General features: G+C 36.2%; 1 protein-coding gene across 1 annotated transcript in view; it reads left to right on the plus strand.

Moving 5' to 3' along the window:
* Positions 1-19,756, plus strand: part of ADGRG2 (adhesion G protein-coupled receptor G2) — a 53,581-nt gene that overhangs the window by 19,916 nt on the left and 13,909 nt on the right. Inside the window, exons 4-18 of the mRNA XM_025146580.3 lie at positions 5,552-5,578; positions 7,203-7,229; positions 8,838-8,882; positions 9,012-9,044; positions 9,894-9,935; positions 11,293-11,340; positions 11,954-12,021; positions 13,449-13,522; positions 14,601-14,640; positions 14,761-14,795; positions 16,436-16,518; positions 17,093-17,153; positions 17,617-18,341; positions 18,913-19,111; positions 19,423-19,579. Of these exons, the coding sequence (XP_025002348.2) occupies positions 5,552-5,578; positions 7,203-7,229; positions 8,838-8,882; positions 9,012-9,044; positions 9,894-9,935; positions 11,293-11,340; positions 11,954-12,021; positions 13,449-13,522; positions 14,601-14,640; positions 14,761-14,795; positions 16,436-16,518; positions 17,093-17,153; positions 17,617-18,341; positions 18,913-19,111; positions 19,423-19,579 (1,664 nt within the window). The remainder of the gene's footprint in view (positions 1-5,551; positions 5,579-7,202; positions 7,230-8,837; positions 8,883-9,011; positions 9,045-9,893; positions 9,936-11,292; positions 11,341-11,953; positions 12,022-13,448; positions 13,523-14,600; positions 14,641-14,760; positions 14,796-16,435; positions 16,519-17,092; positions 17,154-17,616; positions 18,342-18,912; positions 19,112-19,422; positions 19,580-19,756) is intronic.

A 19,756-nucleotide genomic window follows, 5' to 3' on the forward strand; every position in this document is an offset into this window, starting at 1 on the left:
TTGACATTTGAGTGCGAAGTGTTTTAATTTTTAAGCTGCAAGATGATACTACATATCCATTTGAAACATTCATTTTGTCTTTCTCATTTCTGATTCAAATCTGCCATGCAAATCACTTTCTCTGCCTGAATCAATTGAATTTTTTAATGGAAAAACTTTCGGCATAGTTTGCTACCACATCTTACTTAAAAAAAATCTGGTTTTTACTACTTTCATGGTATGTTTGTTTGTATTTGTAAGTCAGAACTGATCTTCTCAGAAATAGGTGGTCTTGGTTATCTAAAGCCATTCTGTGGTATTGGCCAAGTCCTGCTGCATGCAGAGACATTATTACCTAGCCACCAAGGTGCCCCTTGGGATTCTTTCATTTGCATTCTGCTCTTGATCTCTTTGAACGATGTGTCATGGTTAAGGGTGCCTCTACATGAAAACAAACTGTTCTCATTTTTGGCACACTTCTAATTTAAAGCAAGAGTAATTTGAGGCACTTTGTTTCATATTATTTCAGAATTCTACCATCTATGCCCCAGAACACATAAGTGTACAGTTCTCTGCCTATTATGTATAAAGTCATGGAGTGGGTTGGGTTGGAAGGGACCCTTAAGATCACCTAGTTCCAACCCCCCTGCTATAGACAGGGACACCTCCCTCTAGACCAGGTTGCTCAAAGCCCCATCCAGCCTGGCCTTGAATGCTTCCATGGAGGGGGCATCTACAACCTCACTGGGCAACCTGTTCCAGTGTCTCACCACCCTCATAGCAAAGAATTTCTTCCTAATACCTAGTCTAAATCTACCTTCTTCCAGTTTGAAGCCATTTCCCCTCATCCTGTAGTCCTGTGTAGTCTTGTGTAGTCTGTACTTCTACTGGTGACTAGGTTTAGTGTTTCCTGCCTGTTCTGCGTCTGGATCTGACTGGAACAAACTGTCTCTTGCATTCTCTCATCAAGGTCCCTGAGAGACATAGGCCAGCAGATGTGACCCTTTGTGCTGTTCCATCCCCCGCTCCTCTGTGCAGCAGACGGGGCAGGATGGATGTCTATGTGGAGGATCCAGTTCGTGGCAGTTCAAACTTTTTTCTGCTTATCCCAAGAAAACACTCTAGTTGCTGTCTTGGGTTTGCTCAGTGGATGGTTTCTGCAAAAATTTAAAGGAGATCACAAAATATTAGGTAAAACAGTATTAGTCATCTATAACACTGTTCCCCTGAGATAGGGGAGCAAGAAACAGCTGCCAGTAGCTTAGTTCTTACAAAATGTTGTTATCTGCAGCCAGGTTCTAGCTGCTTCTCACTCCTCCGCCCTGGAAAAAGTGATTTACTTCTGGTGGAAGGGCTGCCTGAAGACAGGTGAATCAGAGAGGGTGTTGCCTTTCCAAAAACTTAGGGGAGTGTACTGACCCTAAGTTAGATTGGAGTTAGGGAGAAGAAAAGGATACTTTCGTTATTCCTCTTGTAGATGAATGATTGTACACTGAGCATATTTTAAGGACTTTCTCGTTTCTAATAATTATTGAACAAAAAGCATGCCATAAATAACTGTGCCCTTGGTGTGAGAACCAGATCCCAAGTCTTGCCCTTCCCATCTTGACCACTGTGTTACAAAGCTGCTTTCTCCCTTTCTCTCCCTTTGACTGAGTTGATTTTTGAATTCTACTTTGTTTGCCCAAACAGCTTGAATGGAACATGCAGGGACTGTCCTATCCCAGTAGATTGATAGTTACCATCTCTAATGCTAAGGAATGCTGTAAGCACAAGGCTATTTTCTAGATAGCACAAAATATCAGTCTTTTTTTTTTTTTTCTGTCTAAACTTTCCATTAAGAGGTGAATTTCCTCTTCAGTTTTGAAAAGAAGCAACTCTGGTGTTAGAATTCAAGAAACAGAGGTGAGCTGTTACATGGCAATTAGAGCTGGGGCCTATAATCCAAGGGTAAATACTTATCTCCAAAAAGGACTAGGGGTTATTGGCTGTTGTGAACATGGCCCTGAAGTGCTTCTTTCCAGGAATTGTCTACAATGCCTGACATACAGACACAGCTCACAGGTCCTAATGCTCACAGGTTCAGTGCTGTCGGAGCTATGTTAGTTTGTGAACATCACCTTGAGTACTGTTATTAATGGATTTAGTCTCCTAGAAGAGCAGAGATGCTAAAGTTATGCCGATCCCCATTGTCAAAAAAGTCATCATGGGAAATAAAGCTTTTTAGAACACAAATAAGATTGGTTCTCAGGTAAAATTTCTATAGCTGTGGAATGGAGCAATGGCTTGAGTTGCTAACGTGGTTTCATACCAGCCGTTTCCTCTGCCTGTACATGTACGATTCCCAGTCTTAGCTATCTGTGTTAGAGCAGTGCAAAGTTATATGAAGACAGCAAGTGACTTGCTGCTTTTGTTTCTAGAGATTTGTATTTGTAACAGAAACTGGTGCTCATTTAATGGAGAAGCCTTTTCCTTTAGAAACACCTGATTCTTGTGCAAGGGACAAGACCTTCTGTCTTTCTTGCAGCAAAAGCGAAGAATAATGCTGAATAATGTTATTTTGTTTATATTTTTACATTTTTGTTATTTTTAATGTTATTTATGTTTTAACTTTTTGCATCCTCAGCAAATGTTCCCTATTACAGAAAATGTAGAAAAGTATCACTACAGTATGGAATGTCTTGTTTGGGATAGACTATTTAGTGCGTTGGTTTGATGATCCTAGACCAACAGTGTTGCAGATAAAAATGCACTAAGTAAGTAAAATCAAATTCCATGCGCTTAAGGATTTTCTTGTTCTCATTTTAGAAAGCAACCCAAGGAAAATTAATGTTCTGTGTGGTTTTATGACTAGCACACCTTTTTGGTGAATTTATGAACACCTTTTTACATGTCATCTTTAGGGACACTTTGGATTGGACTTCAATTCTTCTCCAAATAGGCTATATGCACATTCTTTTCTAACTCCGAAGTACAACAAAGGAACAGTGGTCATGTATGTGAAACTGAACAATAGATCACAGCTACTTCTCCTCCAACTTTTAGCATTCAAAGGGATTTTGATGAAATACTTGGCTAGTGAACTTAGTGTTGCACCTTTTTCTATAACACGTTTTATTTATAAATTATCCTTACAGATAATTTATAGCAACAATAGGCATGTTAATATGGTGCTGTAAGAGAAGTTGTGGTTAGATACATGACCCAAGAGAAGTCCCTCAGACTATGCATGCCACCATCACTTGATGCATTTGCCAGCTCCAGGTTCATGGCTTGTGTTTAGCTTATTTTGCTCCCCATGCCGCTGAATTTATAACTGCAAAGCATTTGATGTTTTTAGAATTTGCTGTCTTCTTACTGATTATCCTACAGTACTAAACATGTAATTGGACAGCTTTTCTTATCTGCCTCAAAATTGTACTTGTATTCTCAAAATCCGTAAAGCAGATTGAAGGTGTATAGAGGATGGGAGAAGCAGTTTGTCTATAGTGATTTTGTCTAAACTGACTCTTCAGGAGCATCTGAGAATGACCTTAAGATCAGATTCTCCAGGTAGGTTTTTTTTTTTTGGTGGGCAGAAACTGTGTGCTGGCCTTTGCCGTGTGATGATGCGTACTTCAAGAAGTGGGTTCTTTTTGAAAATTTGATTTTCTCCAGGGCTTTTTTGGTTGAAAGGAAGGGCTTTTGCATGAAGTGCTAACCATTAATTAAGACAAGATTGGTGGCTTCAATTGTCATATCCACACCTCAGTCATTGAGCCCATCTGTACATTGCATCTCTTCCTATTCCAGTGCCTCACCACTCTCTGAGCAAATAACTCCTTCCTAACATCTAATATAAATCTGTGCTCTTCTAGTTTAAAGCCCTCAGCCTTCATCCTACCACTATACTCCTTGATGAAGAGTCCCTCTCCGTTTTTCAAGTAGGATCCTTTAGGTACTGGTACTGGTACTGGTAGTCCTACGTAGAGGTGCTCTCAATCCAATCCACTCATCATCCAGTCTATATTCATGTTTGTGATGGCCACAACCCAGGTGCAGGACCTTGCACTTGGCATTGTTGAACTTCATGAGGTTTGCACGGGCTCACCTCTCAAGCATGTCACAGTCCTTTTGGATGGTATTACTTCCTCCAGTATATCGACCACACCAGCTTGGCATCATCTGTAAACAGAGAGTTCAGTCGTTCTTTCTGTCCATGTTGCTGATGAGAATGTAAAATAGTACCTGTGCCGATACAGTCTCGTGAGGGTTGCCATTTGTTACTGGTCTCCACCTGGACATTGTACTGTTGTCTACAACTCTCTGATTGTGACCATCCAACCAGTTCCTTATTCACAAAGTGGTCTGTCCATCAAATCTGTGTCTCTCCAGTTTAGATGCTGTGATGTTGTGTGGGACAGGTCTATCAGATCCACGTCAGTTCTAGCAGCATGGTCTGCCTACTTCTTGTTTAGATGCTCTTTGGTAGTGTGGCTCTAGGACGTGTGAGCATCTACATGATGTAGATGTACTCTCAAAGTATATTCTATGCACTTCATGAATGAGTTTGGAATATAGCATTTCTGTCTTACCTACCTCTCCCACTCCCTGCTTTCTTTATTTCTTTGCTTCTTACTGGGTTAGTAAAAACTCATTTTGTGAATAATTCACCAGTATTTTATTTCCCCACAATTTACAAAAAAAAAAAAAAAAAAGGCTTTATCAAGGCACAGTTGTGCATAGCTGTTACATTTTTGTACATTTGCTATTTGCTCTGCTTTGTTTTTACTCAAGCAAATGTGCTGAAAAGATTTCCAAAGACACTGGAAGTGGAAAGGCAGTGGGAAAACTCACAGACTAATCTGTGACTTCCATAAATACAGAAGCGAAAAACCAAGGTAAAAAAAAAGAAAAAAGAAGAAAAAGAAATGGGTACAAAGGAGTTTTGCAAGCCAGCTTGAATTTAAGTCAGAGATTTGGTTTAATGGCAGAAGGTTAGCAGGTTCCCAAACGTGCTAAAAGGGCATCACTACGTAAGAATGAACTAGGAAATAGATGAGTGGTGTCAAAGGAGAACGTGACATTTTCACTTTATCTTTCTCTGACATTTAGAAGTGTCCATTTTAGAGACTCCTCTCAGGAGGGGCTAAGCCTAATGAGAGCAGGTTGAACACATCATCAGTCCTGAGATGTTTTTCTCTGTGCTTTCTCTGTCCTGAGCAGGAAAATTTTATCTTCCAAATAGAACGATAGGAGACAGCTGAGGGATTTTAGTTCTTCTTCTGCAGCTCAAAGACCTGCTTAACTAAGTAAAAGTATTCTCTAATGATCTAACTGTTAACTATTAAGACCAAACTGTAATTTTAAAGCCTGGCCAATGAATTCTTAGAAAGAATGAATATGCTAAATGTCTGCTTGGATTTGGCTATGTTGTGTTTCTTAAGTTGTCTTGTATTATTTTTTTGTCATTGTTGGTTTGCGTTTGTTTTTTTGAGGAGAGACATATTATCTTTAATTTAATTTTGCTTTCTGTAGCAAAAATCTCTAGACTTAGCTCTGTCACCTAATTGTTGCTATTTTTTTTTGCCAGTTACGGAAGAAACCACCAGACCTGCAGGTGAGCATTGATTTGTAAGAAGAAAACCAGCAGTGTTAGTCACGCTGACTGAAGGAAGGTGAAATACCAGCCTATCTAGTAGGCCTGTTTCAGTTTCTGCAAATTCATTTTTTAAGTTCTAGTGTAAAAAAAAACTTCAAGTACTATCCAAACGATTTATTTTCACAAAATGAAGGTTTTGACATCGCAACATGATCTTTTAAAAGCATAGCAGCTTATCTAAAATGCTTGTGTTAAAAAGTGTATCTCTGTGTGTAAATATATGTAAAAAATTATCTCCTAGAAAACTGTATGAAGGTTCTCTGTCTTTTTTTTCTCATCATTCTGGCATTTCAGAAAACATTATCACTGTTACTTTTTAATTCATGGAGTTACTTAAGAATATGTAAATTAATTAATTATCCAGATTATTTATCCAAATTAATTATCCAGATCACCCTTTTGCTTATTTTGTATTACATCGTGCAAATAGCATTGGTGATTTCCCAGAGAAAATGAACATAGAGTCACTGCAATTCTCCTTCCATTGCAGAGGTTGTATTTAAATTTATCCCTCTGAAAGCAGCTATTACTAGTTTTCAGTAAGGAAGAATAGTCTGAGCAAGGAATCACCTGAGTGATTAGCATCTCAGAAGCTCCTTGTTTGCTATGTTAAACAAGAAAATCTGTTTTTGTTTGTTGTAGAGACTTTCACTGTCTCTGATTTAACTCTTCCACAATAATAGGAAAGGCTTTACGGTATAAGTAGCACATTGCAATTAAATTATAGGACAACTTTTGAGTCTGGGGACAAAATGTTGAAACAGTTGTATTTTTTAAAAAATAACGTTGCATATTTGTAGTCAGCTGTTCTTCATATTTCTGACAACTCTGGTTTTACTTTCCTATGGCACTCTCAAAAATTATTCAGTGAATGAAAGAGCTTTGAAGTCGTGCGCCAGATATCAAATTACCTAATTTCTTTTTGATCCAAATGTTCACTCTGACAACATCAAAGTTGTAGTAGCTAGTGTTTGCTATATAAATAATTGGCTGACTTCTATCAACATCAGAGGTTCAAACTTGGAACAAAGTAGTGTTTTGTGATGCTGCTTTTTTCAGGACTGAAAGGAGAATGGTTGTGTATGGGATTAATTTTAAATAGGAAGTCTCAGTGTTGTCATGCGAAGAGTTCCTAATAACCCATGTGCAGCCTTATACATTTCATTCCCATTCCCAAAATTAGCAAGACACTCCGGGTAGGCATGTGGCTTTCAGGCTAGCTGTATTTTTTTGTGCATCCTGGGACAAGGATTATATTATCTTAATGTTACACAATGCAAACTGTCCACTATTTATTGAAAAGAAATAATCTTTAGTTGAATTTTATTTAAACTTCAAATGTGTATGAATTTATTTTGTCAGAGATTTTTATGTCTATCCTTTTTCCAACCTGGGTTTGTTCTGACAAGCAGGTGTTGCCCTCTTCTGGTGAACACAATTAACTGTTGGGAATGTAAGGAAAGGCTGCTGAGAATGGTTATGTATGTGTCTGATTTACTGTATCTGTTTACTAATCTGTGATCCTGTTGGTTTTTTTTTTCTCTTTTTTTTTTTCTGTCTTAAACAAAAATTGCACATTCAGAAGCATCAACTGCAACAACCATTTCTGGTAAGGAAATCAAGACTTTACTGATTGCTACAGTGTCTGTTATTTCCTGTTAGATAAGTCTCTTTCTGCTTTTATCTGAGGTAACGCAGAAAAGTAGTGCAAATGAATTCCAACATGTAGCGTTGTCTTTTTTATTATTACTTTTTGTCTTTATTTGCTTCATTCTACTTTGTATTGAAATAGCAGACCTTATTGGATTGCTCATGGTTTTTGTCAGTGATGATTGGGGTCGGAGTAGATGCAAGTTGCTTGATGAAAAGCCTTTTGTCCAGTGAACAGTTGCAGAGATGGCGGGGGGGGGAGCGCTGTAATGAGAAAAGCTCCCATACGTCTCTTCCCACTCTAGAAGACGTGTGTACGTCATTTAACTTTCAGGACCAGAGGTGAAGAACGTCATCATGAAAACATTTTTAGAAGGAAAATACTGTGGAATATAACAAAGACTATACATAAATGGGAAGAGTCCATTACCTTCTTCCTTGAAGCATGCTTGATATATTGTGCTCTAGAGAAAAGACACAATAGACACAAACACACACACTTTTGTTCTTTTACAGATATAATCATTTCCTAGGAACGATTCATGTTTAACATCTACAGCCAATTCAGTATTTGTAGTATCAATCCAAATAATGCAGATGAAGTCAACGTTTAGTTTTCACTTGGATTCCTCGTGTTTTGGCTGCTTTTTTACTTGCTGTTGAAAATAAGTTGTCTTCAGGACTGTCACTTAAGAACTAAATATGCTTAGCTTTTATTCTGGTATGGTGTTAACAGGGCACACCTGAAAAGCCTCAGAATGGCTAATCCCATAGAAATAAATAAAAAGAAAAGCTTCCTTTCTCCTTCCAAGCAGATTGATTTTCTTGATGCACAGCTATCTCTATGCAGACAGATAGTCATATATATTTTTTAATTATACTTAAGGTGTTGTTTCTAGCAATGGCAGTGATGCTTTTAGCAAGGAAGTTTGGAAAGCATAATTTTCAGCTGTTATGAAACAACTCTGTTTTTAAAAAGTCACTCAGTTGTCTTACTGGAGTGATCAAAGTGATCCTTGAACCACTTTATATTCCTGCACTGACACTTAAAATCTGCTTTCTAAGCACATCTCGAGCAATCATTAAATTTTCTTCTGTTCTCCTTATTTCCTTCCTTCTTCCTCCTTTCCCTTTTCCCCTTCACTTAAAAATATTTATCACCTCACTCTATTGTATTTATATGTGGTTTCTGCAAAAATAGCTTCCTTGGAGACAGTTTTCCCAGTGTGTCATCCCTGCTTCTAACTGTTGTGAGTTCATGCAGGAAAGGCACCTTTGGGCTGAGGAATTAGATACACAAAACTGATCTGCCTCTTCCAAAAGAATGAAGCCAATAAAAGGAAGTTATCTCAAGGAACTCTGTTACCAGCTTCTTGCATTCATATACTTATTCAAATGGTCAAATTAATGCTAACAGTTTGTAACAGGCACAAAAGTTGATCCTAAAAGGCAATTTAGATCTTTAAAATTCAGTTCCTGATGGAAGTGTTACATGCTGCTTCTTTCTCCAAAATACATAGAAATAAAACACTACATTAATATCTTTTTTCTTTTCCTTTTTTTCCAGAATCCTCTATTGTTACTTTTATCACCTATCCTATTATTCTCTCAGGCAAGATTTTATTTATGCTTTTCTTATTTAGATTTAGTTAGATTTAGATATTTTTTTTTAGATTTTTTAGTTGTTTAGGTTTTTATTTTATTTTTATTGTTTTTAATGCCACTGACTTTTCTTCTTCAGAGATGACTTCAGATGATACTGCAGAAAGTACAGGTGAGAATTAGCGTGAGGGCAGTCACATTTGAAGGGAAATGTGTTGCATTCATGAAAGTTTGCTTTTTAATGTTTTTTTTTTTAATTGACACTTGTTTAGTCCAAATTCTTTTCTTAAACTGTCTTAAAATGCATTTGTCTTCAGTCTGTATTTTAAGTGTCCACAGGTGGTAGGGCTTCAAAATGCATTGCACTAACAGAAAGCTGTTTAACTTTTTTATGTAGAACGTTGCATTGTATACAGAACCCCAGATTGGGCAAATTTATTTTAAGCAGGTATAGAAGTTTCTGATACATCCATAGATGGAATGTTTTTTATACTTCATGATAGTATTTTACAAAACTCAAATCTCTACAGGATTCCTTAAAAACACTTAAATTATATATGTTCTTGCAATTAGTTGCCAAATAGCATCAGTAAGTTTCCATTGGGAGAATTTGCTGCGCCTTGTTTCCTGATATGTCCATTTGAAGACAAGGAGTGATCATCTAATTTCAACCCCCCTGCTATGTGCAGGGTCGCCAGCCACTAGACAAGGCTGCCCAGAGCCACATCCAGCTGGGGCATCATGCCTTAAAAGAACCACTTTCTCAGCTGAAAATAATAGGGAGGCTAGAATAACTGACTCAAATGGGGACATAAACGTCTGATTGGGTGGATCTCACTCAATGCTGTTTTTTTTTTCTTGTCCCATGGGGAAAATAACTTAATTCCCTTATAAATGGTCATGTATTTACACTTCTGGGAAGACAGACTAAAGTGGAAACTGGGAACCTTCTTATCACTCACATTTCATGGTCTTTTGAAATAAAAATGTGAAAACTTAATTTTATTTTTCTTTTAAACAGAAACTCCTGACATCACTGACTATTACTCCACTATAACACCAGGTAGGATTCATATATCACCAGTGACTCTCTTTAATGTTTCTTAGAATTACTTGTGCTTGCCTAGACAGCCACACATAGAGAGGTTTGGTTATTCTGTCAATCAGAACAGCAATGTGAAAAGTCACAAAGATACAAGAAAGTTTCAGGACCTGTGTGTTCTATTAACAAAAAACATCTTCATGCTTTTAAGTAGATTGGAGCAATCTGAACCCAGACATGATGTTCTCAGGGCAGATCCAGTCTGTAGGAGTATGCTGAGATAAGCTGGAATGTATTTACACTGAGACAGAGTAAGTGGTAAAACAGTTGACTTGGAGCCATACTAGCTAGATAATTTGACAGTATGAAGATGGCCTGCAAGAAGTTTGCAGCTATGTTATCCAGTGATCTTGGGGGTTGGAAGCAGTAGCAATTTTTGATCGCTCTTTTACCTGCAGGTACCTGAATAATTTTGTGCATTTTGGTGGCTTGTAGAGATCCTAAGAAAGACTTATTTGTGGCACACAAATAAGTAGTTGTAAACAAAATCAAATTGACCTTGCTGCTTATTTTTTGTGGTGCTTGTTTTGTGTGTTGGATTTTTATAAATGGTACTGTCTTTCATGTAATTAATTTTGGCAAATTTAGTTACTTGTGAATATTTTATTTCATTATGGATTTTTAAATAAAAGTGTTGATACAATTTTTCATTACTGCTTCAGTGACAGCTCCCAGCACAAAATGGAAGGCACATTTATGTTGTTAATAACTTTTTCTAATGTTTTGAATATTGCGTGCTGCTCACAATCCATACCTTCTGATGATTGTTGACGGTGATAAAACCGATGAATATTAAGTTGTAATAAGCAAATATTTGGACTACCGAAACAGTAAAAGTGAAAAGGGATAGAAAATTTTTTCATCTCATTTGCTACTAGGTAATGATAACATTAATTTTGGAAAATAACCACGCAACAAAAAACTACTAAAAAGCAGATGTGCTTTCCTACTAGAGTACAGTCTTATGTATTAATAACTTACGTTGCATATTGTCATAGATACAACTGTGTACAGTCACCAAACTGACTTAAAACAAACAAACAAAAAACAACAACAGAGACCACTTGTACATCGATCTGTGGTCACAGTTACAGAAGATACTCAGAATTAATCAATAAAGTCAGTGTGTCTCACTTTGAGTACTAGGTACTTAGGTAATGTCATGGTAAGTGCCCAAGAGAAGCATAGCCTAGATGGTGTGTGAAATGTAAAAAACTTTACAATCATTTTCTTGTTTTAAATGTAAATGTATCTGTCAGTACTGGGTTTAAGTGCAGCTCTTTTACTCACTAGCTTTTTTTTTCCCTCCAAAATATAGCTGGAGAAACCATTTTATGCAACGTATCATCTGTTTGTAATTACTCAGGTCAGCGATTTTCCTTTCTTCTTACAAAAGTCATGCCGAACTGTTCTCTGTGTAATGAGACAACCTTTAGTTGCCATATAAAAGCTACCTCTGCAATAAATTGTCTTGCTAATTTAGAGAGATTGTGTGCAGCTTAAAAAAAATAAATTAAAATGTGCTCTTTAACTTAAAAGTACTGTTCAATATGTAGTGTTTTTGATCCTTGATTTCTTATCAAAGTATGTGCATCTGACGTTAAGAATTACAGAACTGGGAAAACAATAAAGTAGTATGTTATTAGTGTCTGTTTTATTGAATGTAATTCTGTGTCAGGAACAGACGTTGAAATATTGTTTAGAGGTATTACTGTAAAAACTCAAAAAAATACAGAGAACAATGAAGTTATGAGACTGGTGTAAGTCTAGTTTATTTGCGGAAATAGGGAGGGAAGAGATGGAAGAACAATCGCAGAAACAGTGGATATTCAGAAAAGCTATTTTAAGTGCTCTTATTTCCCTTGCATTCTAACACAAGACTGTGTTGATGTTTTCTTAATTCTCAAATTATTTTACATAACAAAGTTACACCATGTTAAGTTTTTATTTTCTTACACATTTTTGCATTTTGGTTTTAGTGTTCTATGTGGGCGAGGTAGAATTTCATTCAAGAAAAGAAAATAACACATCACTAAATATAGAAGTAGTAAGTATTCTCTCTTGTAAAACCTTTTGAAAAGGAAGGTTGAAATCAGTTTATTTATCTGTGCCTAAAATGCGTAAGATGCTTAAAACCCTAACATGATTCTTATTATGGTATTTCTGGTTTAATTTACTTACTGTAATATTTTCTCTTAAAATTTAGACACACAACACTTGTTTTTAAGTGTAAGAAAGTAAACTTACTATAGCAAGGGCTGTTATTCTCTCTTTAACCACTGAAAAGAGGGAGGTAACCCTGGGAAGTACGGAGAGAGGGCTGAACTGCCTAGCTACAAGTCTAAATTCTTTGGAGATGAATTTAGGCACTTGATGAAGCTAGTGTCATTAGATATTGACAGTTTGAGCATAGCTTAGGTTAGATTGTGCCCTGAAACTAATAATCCATGTTGAGACACTCTGAAATAGGGCATCATTCTGTGTGGCAGGTTAAGAATATTTGATTGTTGCAGATGGGAAACAAAGGGGTCATGAGCTTGTTAATGGTTCCTTGTACCTTTCTCCTATACATCTGTATTTACACTCAGTCTGCAGTTTTACGTGCCAGTCTTTGCAAGCCTGATGGTTGTCAGCAGAGTCACCACAGAGAGCCACTGCAACTCAATTGAGCATTGAGTTTGGGCAGGGGTAGGCCCCAGTATCTCAAAAGCAAGAGTCACATCTGTATTGCATTGTGTTTTCATAGTGATAACGTCTCCTGAAACCATCCTGCTGTATTGAACGTTATCCCCACAGCTATTAGAAAAAGTAGATTCCTGTCTCTGGAAACTGTTTTACTTTTTAACAGAATGTTTCTATGGTAATGTGAATACCATAAGTGTTAGATGATGTTTTCATCAAGATGCTCGCTGCTTTAAATGTAGAAATAACAGGTAATCGTGGAAAACAGAGTGTAAGAATGCAGGTCTATAAAGGACTTTTAGATCAACCTTTGTACTCTCTCCAGCCTAGATATAGCTGGATATATTTAAATCTCATTTAACATGTGCTTCACCTCAGTTCTAGACTCTAACTCCCAGGATTCTACTGGGAGACTGTGTTACAGCACTATGTAGCTTGTCCAATTGCTGCACTATCACTGTAGTTGAAAGTTTGTTCAGTTTCTGGTCTAAGATTGGTACTGCAGACAACTTCCTGTTTTTCCAGCATGATGTGTGGTGAGGTAACTGTCCTCTCCTTTATTTTTTACAAGTTAAATCCTTAAATTAGGTATATTCTAGATGAAGGAATTCCTTAAGTTGTGACAACACAGGTATGATAAATATCAATTGAAGTGTATTCATGAGAAAGTTTGCTGATTTTCTTTGGGCTTTTCAAATGTGTTTCTGTTGAAATGTGTGAGATGAGTGTAAGTTTCTTCTAATGCTAAAGTTCACATGTTTTATTTAGCATTGGTATCTTTCTTTCTAACAGATTAATAACAAAACTATTGACAATCAAGTTTCAAGCTTTATTCCAATTACAGCCTCAACCCTACAAGAACTGAGGTAAGCTTGAATAAGGATTGAAATCTTTGCCATATGTCAAAAACATTAAGACCGTTCATGTAATTAGTAGGCTCTTCACTTTGCATTATTCCTGTACTTGATAATTTAAAAATGTCAGGAAATGTGAACTATTTTTCTTTAACATGAAGTTTCTATTAATTAAAATAGTCTTCATTTTGCTTTATGTACCACTAGGGTTTGGTTAAAGAAATGGTACATTTGCTGATTACATTTCAGATTCTTGAGTTTCATCAGGGTTTAACAAGGCCTGAATGCCTTGTTGTTTATATGCTGATGATCTTAATAATAGTAATGATAATAATGATGATTAAGACAATAGTAACAATACCTGAGAATGTGAACTGTGGATTATTGAGAATGTCAGTTTGACTGTTGCTCTTCATGAATAAATGGTTGTCATAATTTCAGCATTTTAGTCTGTCTCTTTAGGAAATTTTACTAAGGGAACTTCTATGGCTCTAGGCTTTTCTGATTCATGGAGTCATATCGATGTTTATTTCAGTATAACCTTTTCTTTCACAGTCTTTCTAAGATGTGCACTTCCCTCTTTCCAGAGGCATCGAAGTGTTTGTCTAGGTTGTGTCCCACAGCTGTGATTCTACTTACCTTTCTGCATGCTTAATATTCATACTGCTTTCCAGAGAGTTTGTTTGTTGCTATTCCAAAACCTCCCCTTGAAAATCAACAATTTTTTTTTTTAGAAAGCCATAACTCCTACTGATTTGCTTTCAGTGTGAGTTCAGAATTTTGTTCTAAATGCTTGCTTGCCAAAAGGAACATTAAGATCTATCTTCTGCTCTTTTAAATAGGTTATAAGTATGTGGATTGATGTTAAAATCTGTGGTGCCAGTTTTAAATGTAGTTTGCAAAGTGACTAATAAAAGGGAATTTTTTACATGTTCAATCTTTTTAAAGTGTTTGTACAATATTAGAACTGTTGTAGTTTTTAAAAAAGATTTTTTTCTTGGAAATTGCTTGTTCCTTTCATAATACCTCTGTAGTTGTCTTTAGGAACATAATTAGAAATCCTCTATGATTGTAACTTTTTATGTTACAGAATATCAGAGCTCAACAAAACCTTGCAAGAAATGAGTGAGGTAAGATTACTAATTGTTTTTACTGTTTGGAATACTTTTTTCAATTTATTTATGATAGTGTCATAAGTCCTGTTTTCTCCTGGCAAAACAATTTTATTCTATTTTTCCTTCTTGTTATAGTCATCTGTTATGGAATGCAGTTCAGAAAACCAGAGGTTTGTTGTTATTTTTTTATTATTATTATTTCATGTATTTAATAGCTACTACATATTGAAGAGCCTGTGACATATCAAATGTGAATAGCTGTGTAACAGGAGAAAAATTATCTAGGAAGTCGAGTCTGAGAAACAGGCTGGAGAAATATAAGTAGGCTAATGAGGAAAGAAATTCTGATCCTATTAGTCTTATTAATGATTTATTTTGTTTGTTTACCAAAATGCTTTTCATTAATCTTCTGTTGAAACACAGACTTACCTGCTATGTTTCTCCTCCATCTTCAAAATAAGCTGAGTCACACAGCTTCTTAGTCACTAAGTCTTTCTGAGGAAATTACTTCAAACATCCTGAGTATCATAGAATCATGAAGTTTGGAAAAGATCTCTATAATCAACTGTCCACTTAACACCAATATTACCTGCTAAACCATGACCACGTCCATAAGTACCACATCTATTTGTTTCTTGAACACCTCTAAGCACAGTGACTCCGCCACCCCCCTGGGCAGCCTGTGCTATTGCCTGACCACTCTTTCTGTGAAGAAATTCTTCCTAGTACCCATCCTGATCTTCCCCTGGCCCAACTTGAGGCCATCACCTCTTGTCCAGTAGCTGTTGCCTGGGAGAAGAGGCTGACCCTCACTTTGCCTCAGCCTCCTTTCAGGTAGTAGTTCTTCTCCCAAGCTGTTCTTCAGCTTGGGAAGCCAGTCGTGCTCAGAACAGGGCAAGCCTGAGAAGATATTTCAGAGTCTGGAAGCCATGGTGTATCAGAATGGCAAGGCTAATCGACAGAGATGATCCTGGAAACCTTGAAATGTAGATAATCTCTGTCAACTTAATTGCTACTCACAGCTAAACTGGTGATGCTTTAAGCAGATCAGCTTGAAAACAGTATATTCTGAAACAAAATCTGGAACTTCCAATATACTTGAATTTGAGGGTTTATCTTACTGGTTTGGGATCAAACAAAAATCCAAATCCCCTAATAATAATGGACAGAAAGTCAAATCACACTTTTGTGACATACACTGACAATAGTTAGGTACTCTATGTTCTTGTCAGTTGGAAAGAAATTTTGCTTCATTTTTGTGTTCCCTTTTTGTTCACTTATGTGTTTGAGCTGCTGAGGAAGAATTCTGATTGTGTGTTTGCTAGTCTAGGTAGGGATTCAGGTAATTGATACGTAAATGTAAAAAGTGTAGTTCTCTGCTTGAGTCATATAAGCTCATCTTTTTAAATCTTGAGAGAGAACACTAGGTTTCCCTAGACAAGGGTACTCTAACAGCCATTTAGGATATTTGCTAGTTCTTCTCTGGAGTTTCTCTACAGTAACAAGGGAGGTTGTTATTATCTTTACAAAATTACTTACTCTTTAGTGGCTAACATTGACTAGAGAGGATCACATTTAAAAATTGACAGAGTCTGTAGAGGAATAAGGAAATAAGCTGCTACAGATAGATGTATTGCTCTTTGTTTTAACCTGACATTGTGTTCTACGTGCTTTGGAAACATCCCCAGGTTTGAAAAAGCCCAGGGGAAAAAGAAAAAAGCTTTTTTCTGATTTATTATTTGTCATTAGATTCATGTATTGGAATGACATAATTATTTCTCAAATCTAAGGCTTTTTCTTCTAATTATAGTACACATTGCAAGTTCATAATAAAGCTGGATAAGAAAGAGAACATAAGCACTTTAGAAGAGAAAGAAGAAATAGGCAAAATTCGTAAGTTATGCTTTAAACACAGTCTCATCAGATTAACTGTCATGTCTTTACAGTTGACTTCCAAGTACCTAAAAAAGCCCTCTTAATTTTAAATAAAAATAATTGTTTTTTTGAATAACATAAATGCATAAAAAATACAGACTTTCTGATTTTTGGGGAGCATGGAGGGGGAGATATGTATATGTAAAAAAACTTTCATATAAAGTTGCTGACTACATTAATAAAGCATTTTTGATTTTGAAAATATTATCTGTAACAATTCTTGAGAACACAAATGCATTTCTCAAAGTTTATAATGTAGCTCAGTTTTCTTAGTTGCATTTTGATAGTATGGAGTGGCTCGTGCTTTTTTTCTCTCTGTTTCAAAGCATATAGCTTTGCATTGTGGTTTCTCTATAAAGAGAAGTCTGAACTTCTGAGGCATTGAGCAAAAAACTTGAAAGTAATTAGGCAAAATGCAGTATTGTTAAAAAAAAAAGCTGTAAAACATACCTTGTTTGAATAACCTGGTTAATGGTATAAGCAATTTTTATGCTTCACGGCAATCTATGTTAATGCTTCTTTGTCATTTCAGAACAGTGCTGTTGTTCATCACTGAAGTATTGTTCCTTGTCTGCTGAAGAATTAAAAATGTAGTAAGTATAAATACAAACAGATTGGCATGCTTATTTCCTTATCTTTGTAATGGATAAATAGAATGAACTTTCATGTTGCAATGTGATAGCTAGGAAAGGAATCCACAAGCACAAGCTGACAGAAGTCTTCTTGTACAGTTACCTTCTCTTTCCTCCCAGTCCCTTTTTTTTTTTCCCTATGGTGCCAGTAGCTTTTGAGTTCAGAATCAAGTCATCTCCAAAGCCCACAAAAAGAAGTGGTATTATATGTGGACTTGGTAGTTAACAGCTATAGAAAAACAGATGTTACAGAAGCACTATTTGTCACTAGGGCATGAGACATCTGACCTGATGAATTCTAAAATATGCGCTATTAGTAATATGTCCACATCATCCATATATATTCTTCTATTATAGCTAATTTTGTTTAAAATATAAATAATGTTAAATTTAACATGTATTTATGTGCTTTTTTTTTAAACAGTATTATAGAATTGCCGCCGCATCCCATATGGTTTCCGTCCTCTCATTCTCCTCCTCCCCATGAAAAGACTGCTATCTCTTCCCTCAAATCTAGTGCTGTAGTTTCTGCAGAACGAACACCCACAATTAGATCACTGATCCCCCCATTCAAAGAAAATTCATTTTCTGAAACTCTCTCCACATCTTCCACTGCAAATCCTCTCTCTGAAACTTCTACCGCTGCAACTTCTTTGTCTTCCACTACTGATACCACTACATATTCCTCTACTGAGTTTCTTGCTCAGCATAGCATGGCAACTTTTCCCTCCATAGCTTCTAAAAAATCTGTCACTACAATTCTCTCTTCCACACCTGCAACAAAATCTATTTCTAATGTTGCTCTCTCAATTAAATCTGATGCTACATATATTAGCAAGCCTATCACAATCATTTCTCCTGCTGTAAATTTCACTAAACCTACTGCTGTTTCCCCTTCTGAGCTTCCTCCCAAACCTCCAATAGCAATTCCACCTTTTGAAACTACCACCAGCTCTGTTGCACAAATTCCTCTTGCTACAGATTCAACCCAACCTATTTCTGATAACAAGAACGTTACTGCAGCACCTATTTTTCCCCTTACTCCTTTCTCAACAACCCCTACTGTTAGTCCTGTCAAACATTCTGTCTCAGCTTCTCATCCTCATTCTACTGCCGATGGCCATGGTAGCCTGCCTAACGGAAGCACAGGTAAATGTGACAAATAAAAAATATCTTTTAATTTGAATTCCATGCACTGAGTTTGCTTTCAATTTTTTTTAAACAAGATTTTGGTTATGTGTCTTAGCTATCATCTTCCAATTACCATAACAAGCCTGACACAACATTCAAAATCTCTATACTCATTTTAGTACATGTTCTGATGCCTCTGGCTATGATGAGCGGTACCTCACGCTACAATATTTTGTTAACTGTGGTAGTTAGGTTTTCTGGTTTTCTCCTGATTTCCTTCTTCTTGCAGGCACCCAGTAGCTAAAAGTTCTAAATAGTAGGTTATTTAGCATCACTTATGGTGATTATAATTATAATCAATATAAAATATAGTCAATGCTGACTATTTGAAACCTTGCTCTATGTTTTCCTAAGACTTTAAGTATTGCTATCTGCAGAGTAGCTGATAGGGAGAAGAAAGACTCTGTTTCATTTAACATGCTTGTATTTGTGGTAAGCTTTTTGTTCAAGAGAACTGTTTAATTTTTCCGCTTACTTCATTTCTTAAGCATAATACTTACAAAAATGCCTAACTTTTCTGTTGTCACAGGAAGGATACTGTCAGCTACCACATACACAACTTCCACATATACCACCATTAATGTCACCACAGCTGAGCAAATAGTATCCAAAATAGAAAAAGATTTAACAGCTGGAAAAGTAGAGTCAAAAGATGTAGAACGGATGGTGAGTGAGGTTAGCAGAGTCCTGACAGCTTCTCAACAATTACCACCCCAAATTTCTAACAGGTACGTCCATCTGGCAATAGATTAAAGGTGTGTTGTATTGACTGTCTTGATAATTTACCATCAGCATGCTTCATTTTTTAATAATCTTAATCCAAAAGAATGTTTCTTGTTCTTTAACTGAGTTACACAGAAAAAGACTATTATTATAGTGTTACTTGCTGTACTGTAATATAATGCTATGAAAAAAACATTTTTGTGTTCAAACCATGGTAAGTGAGAAGAATAAGCTGTATTTTACATTCTGTTTGGATTGCTGCCCCATAACCACAACTTTGTGCTTGGTAATACTAAGCATCTCTTTTTCTTAACAGAATTATAAAAGTAGTGGATTATATTGGCTTAAAACTGAACTTTTCAGCAATGTCTGCTGATTTTTCCTCCCCATCCTTGGCTCTGGCAGTTGTCAAAACCAATAGCATCCGCTCCAACCAAATGTCTTTTGCTGTCCAGGATTCATCTGATCTCCAGGTTGGACACTGATAACTCTAAATTTTATGAAATTTCATAAGTTCATGTTTAAAGTGTTTATGTTTTAATATTTATCTTATTCATATTTATAACATGACTTTTATTTTGCATTTATGTCACAAGTTCAGGATCTTTTCTTCAGATTATTTTCAGAAAAAAAAAGAGTTTGCTTTTTGA

The sequence above is a fragment of the Gallus gallus genome, chromosome 1 (genome assembly GCF_016699485.2).
Source record: "Gallus gallus isolate bGalGal1 chromosome 1, bGalGal1.mat.broiler.GRCg7b, whole genome shotgun sequence".
Lineage (NCBI taxonomy): Eukaryota > Metazoa > Chordata > Aves > Galliformes > Phasianidae > Gallus > Gallus gallus.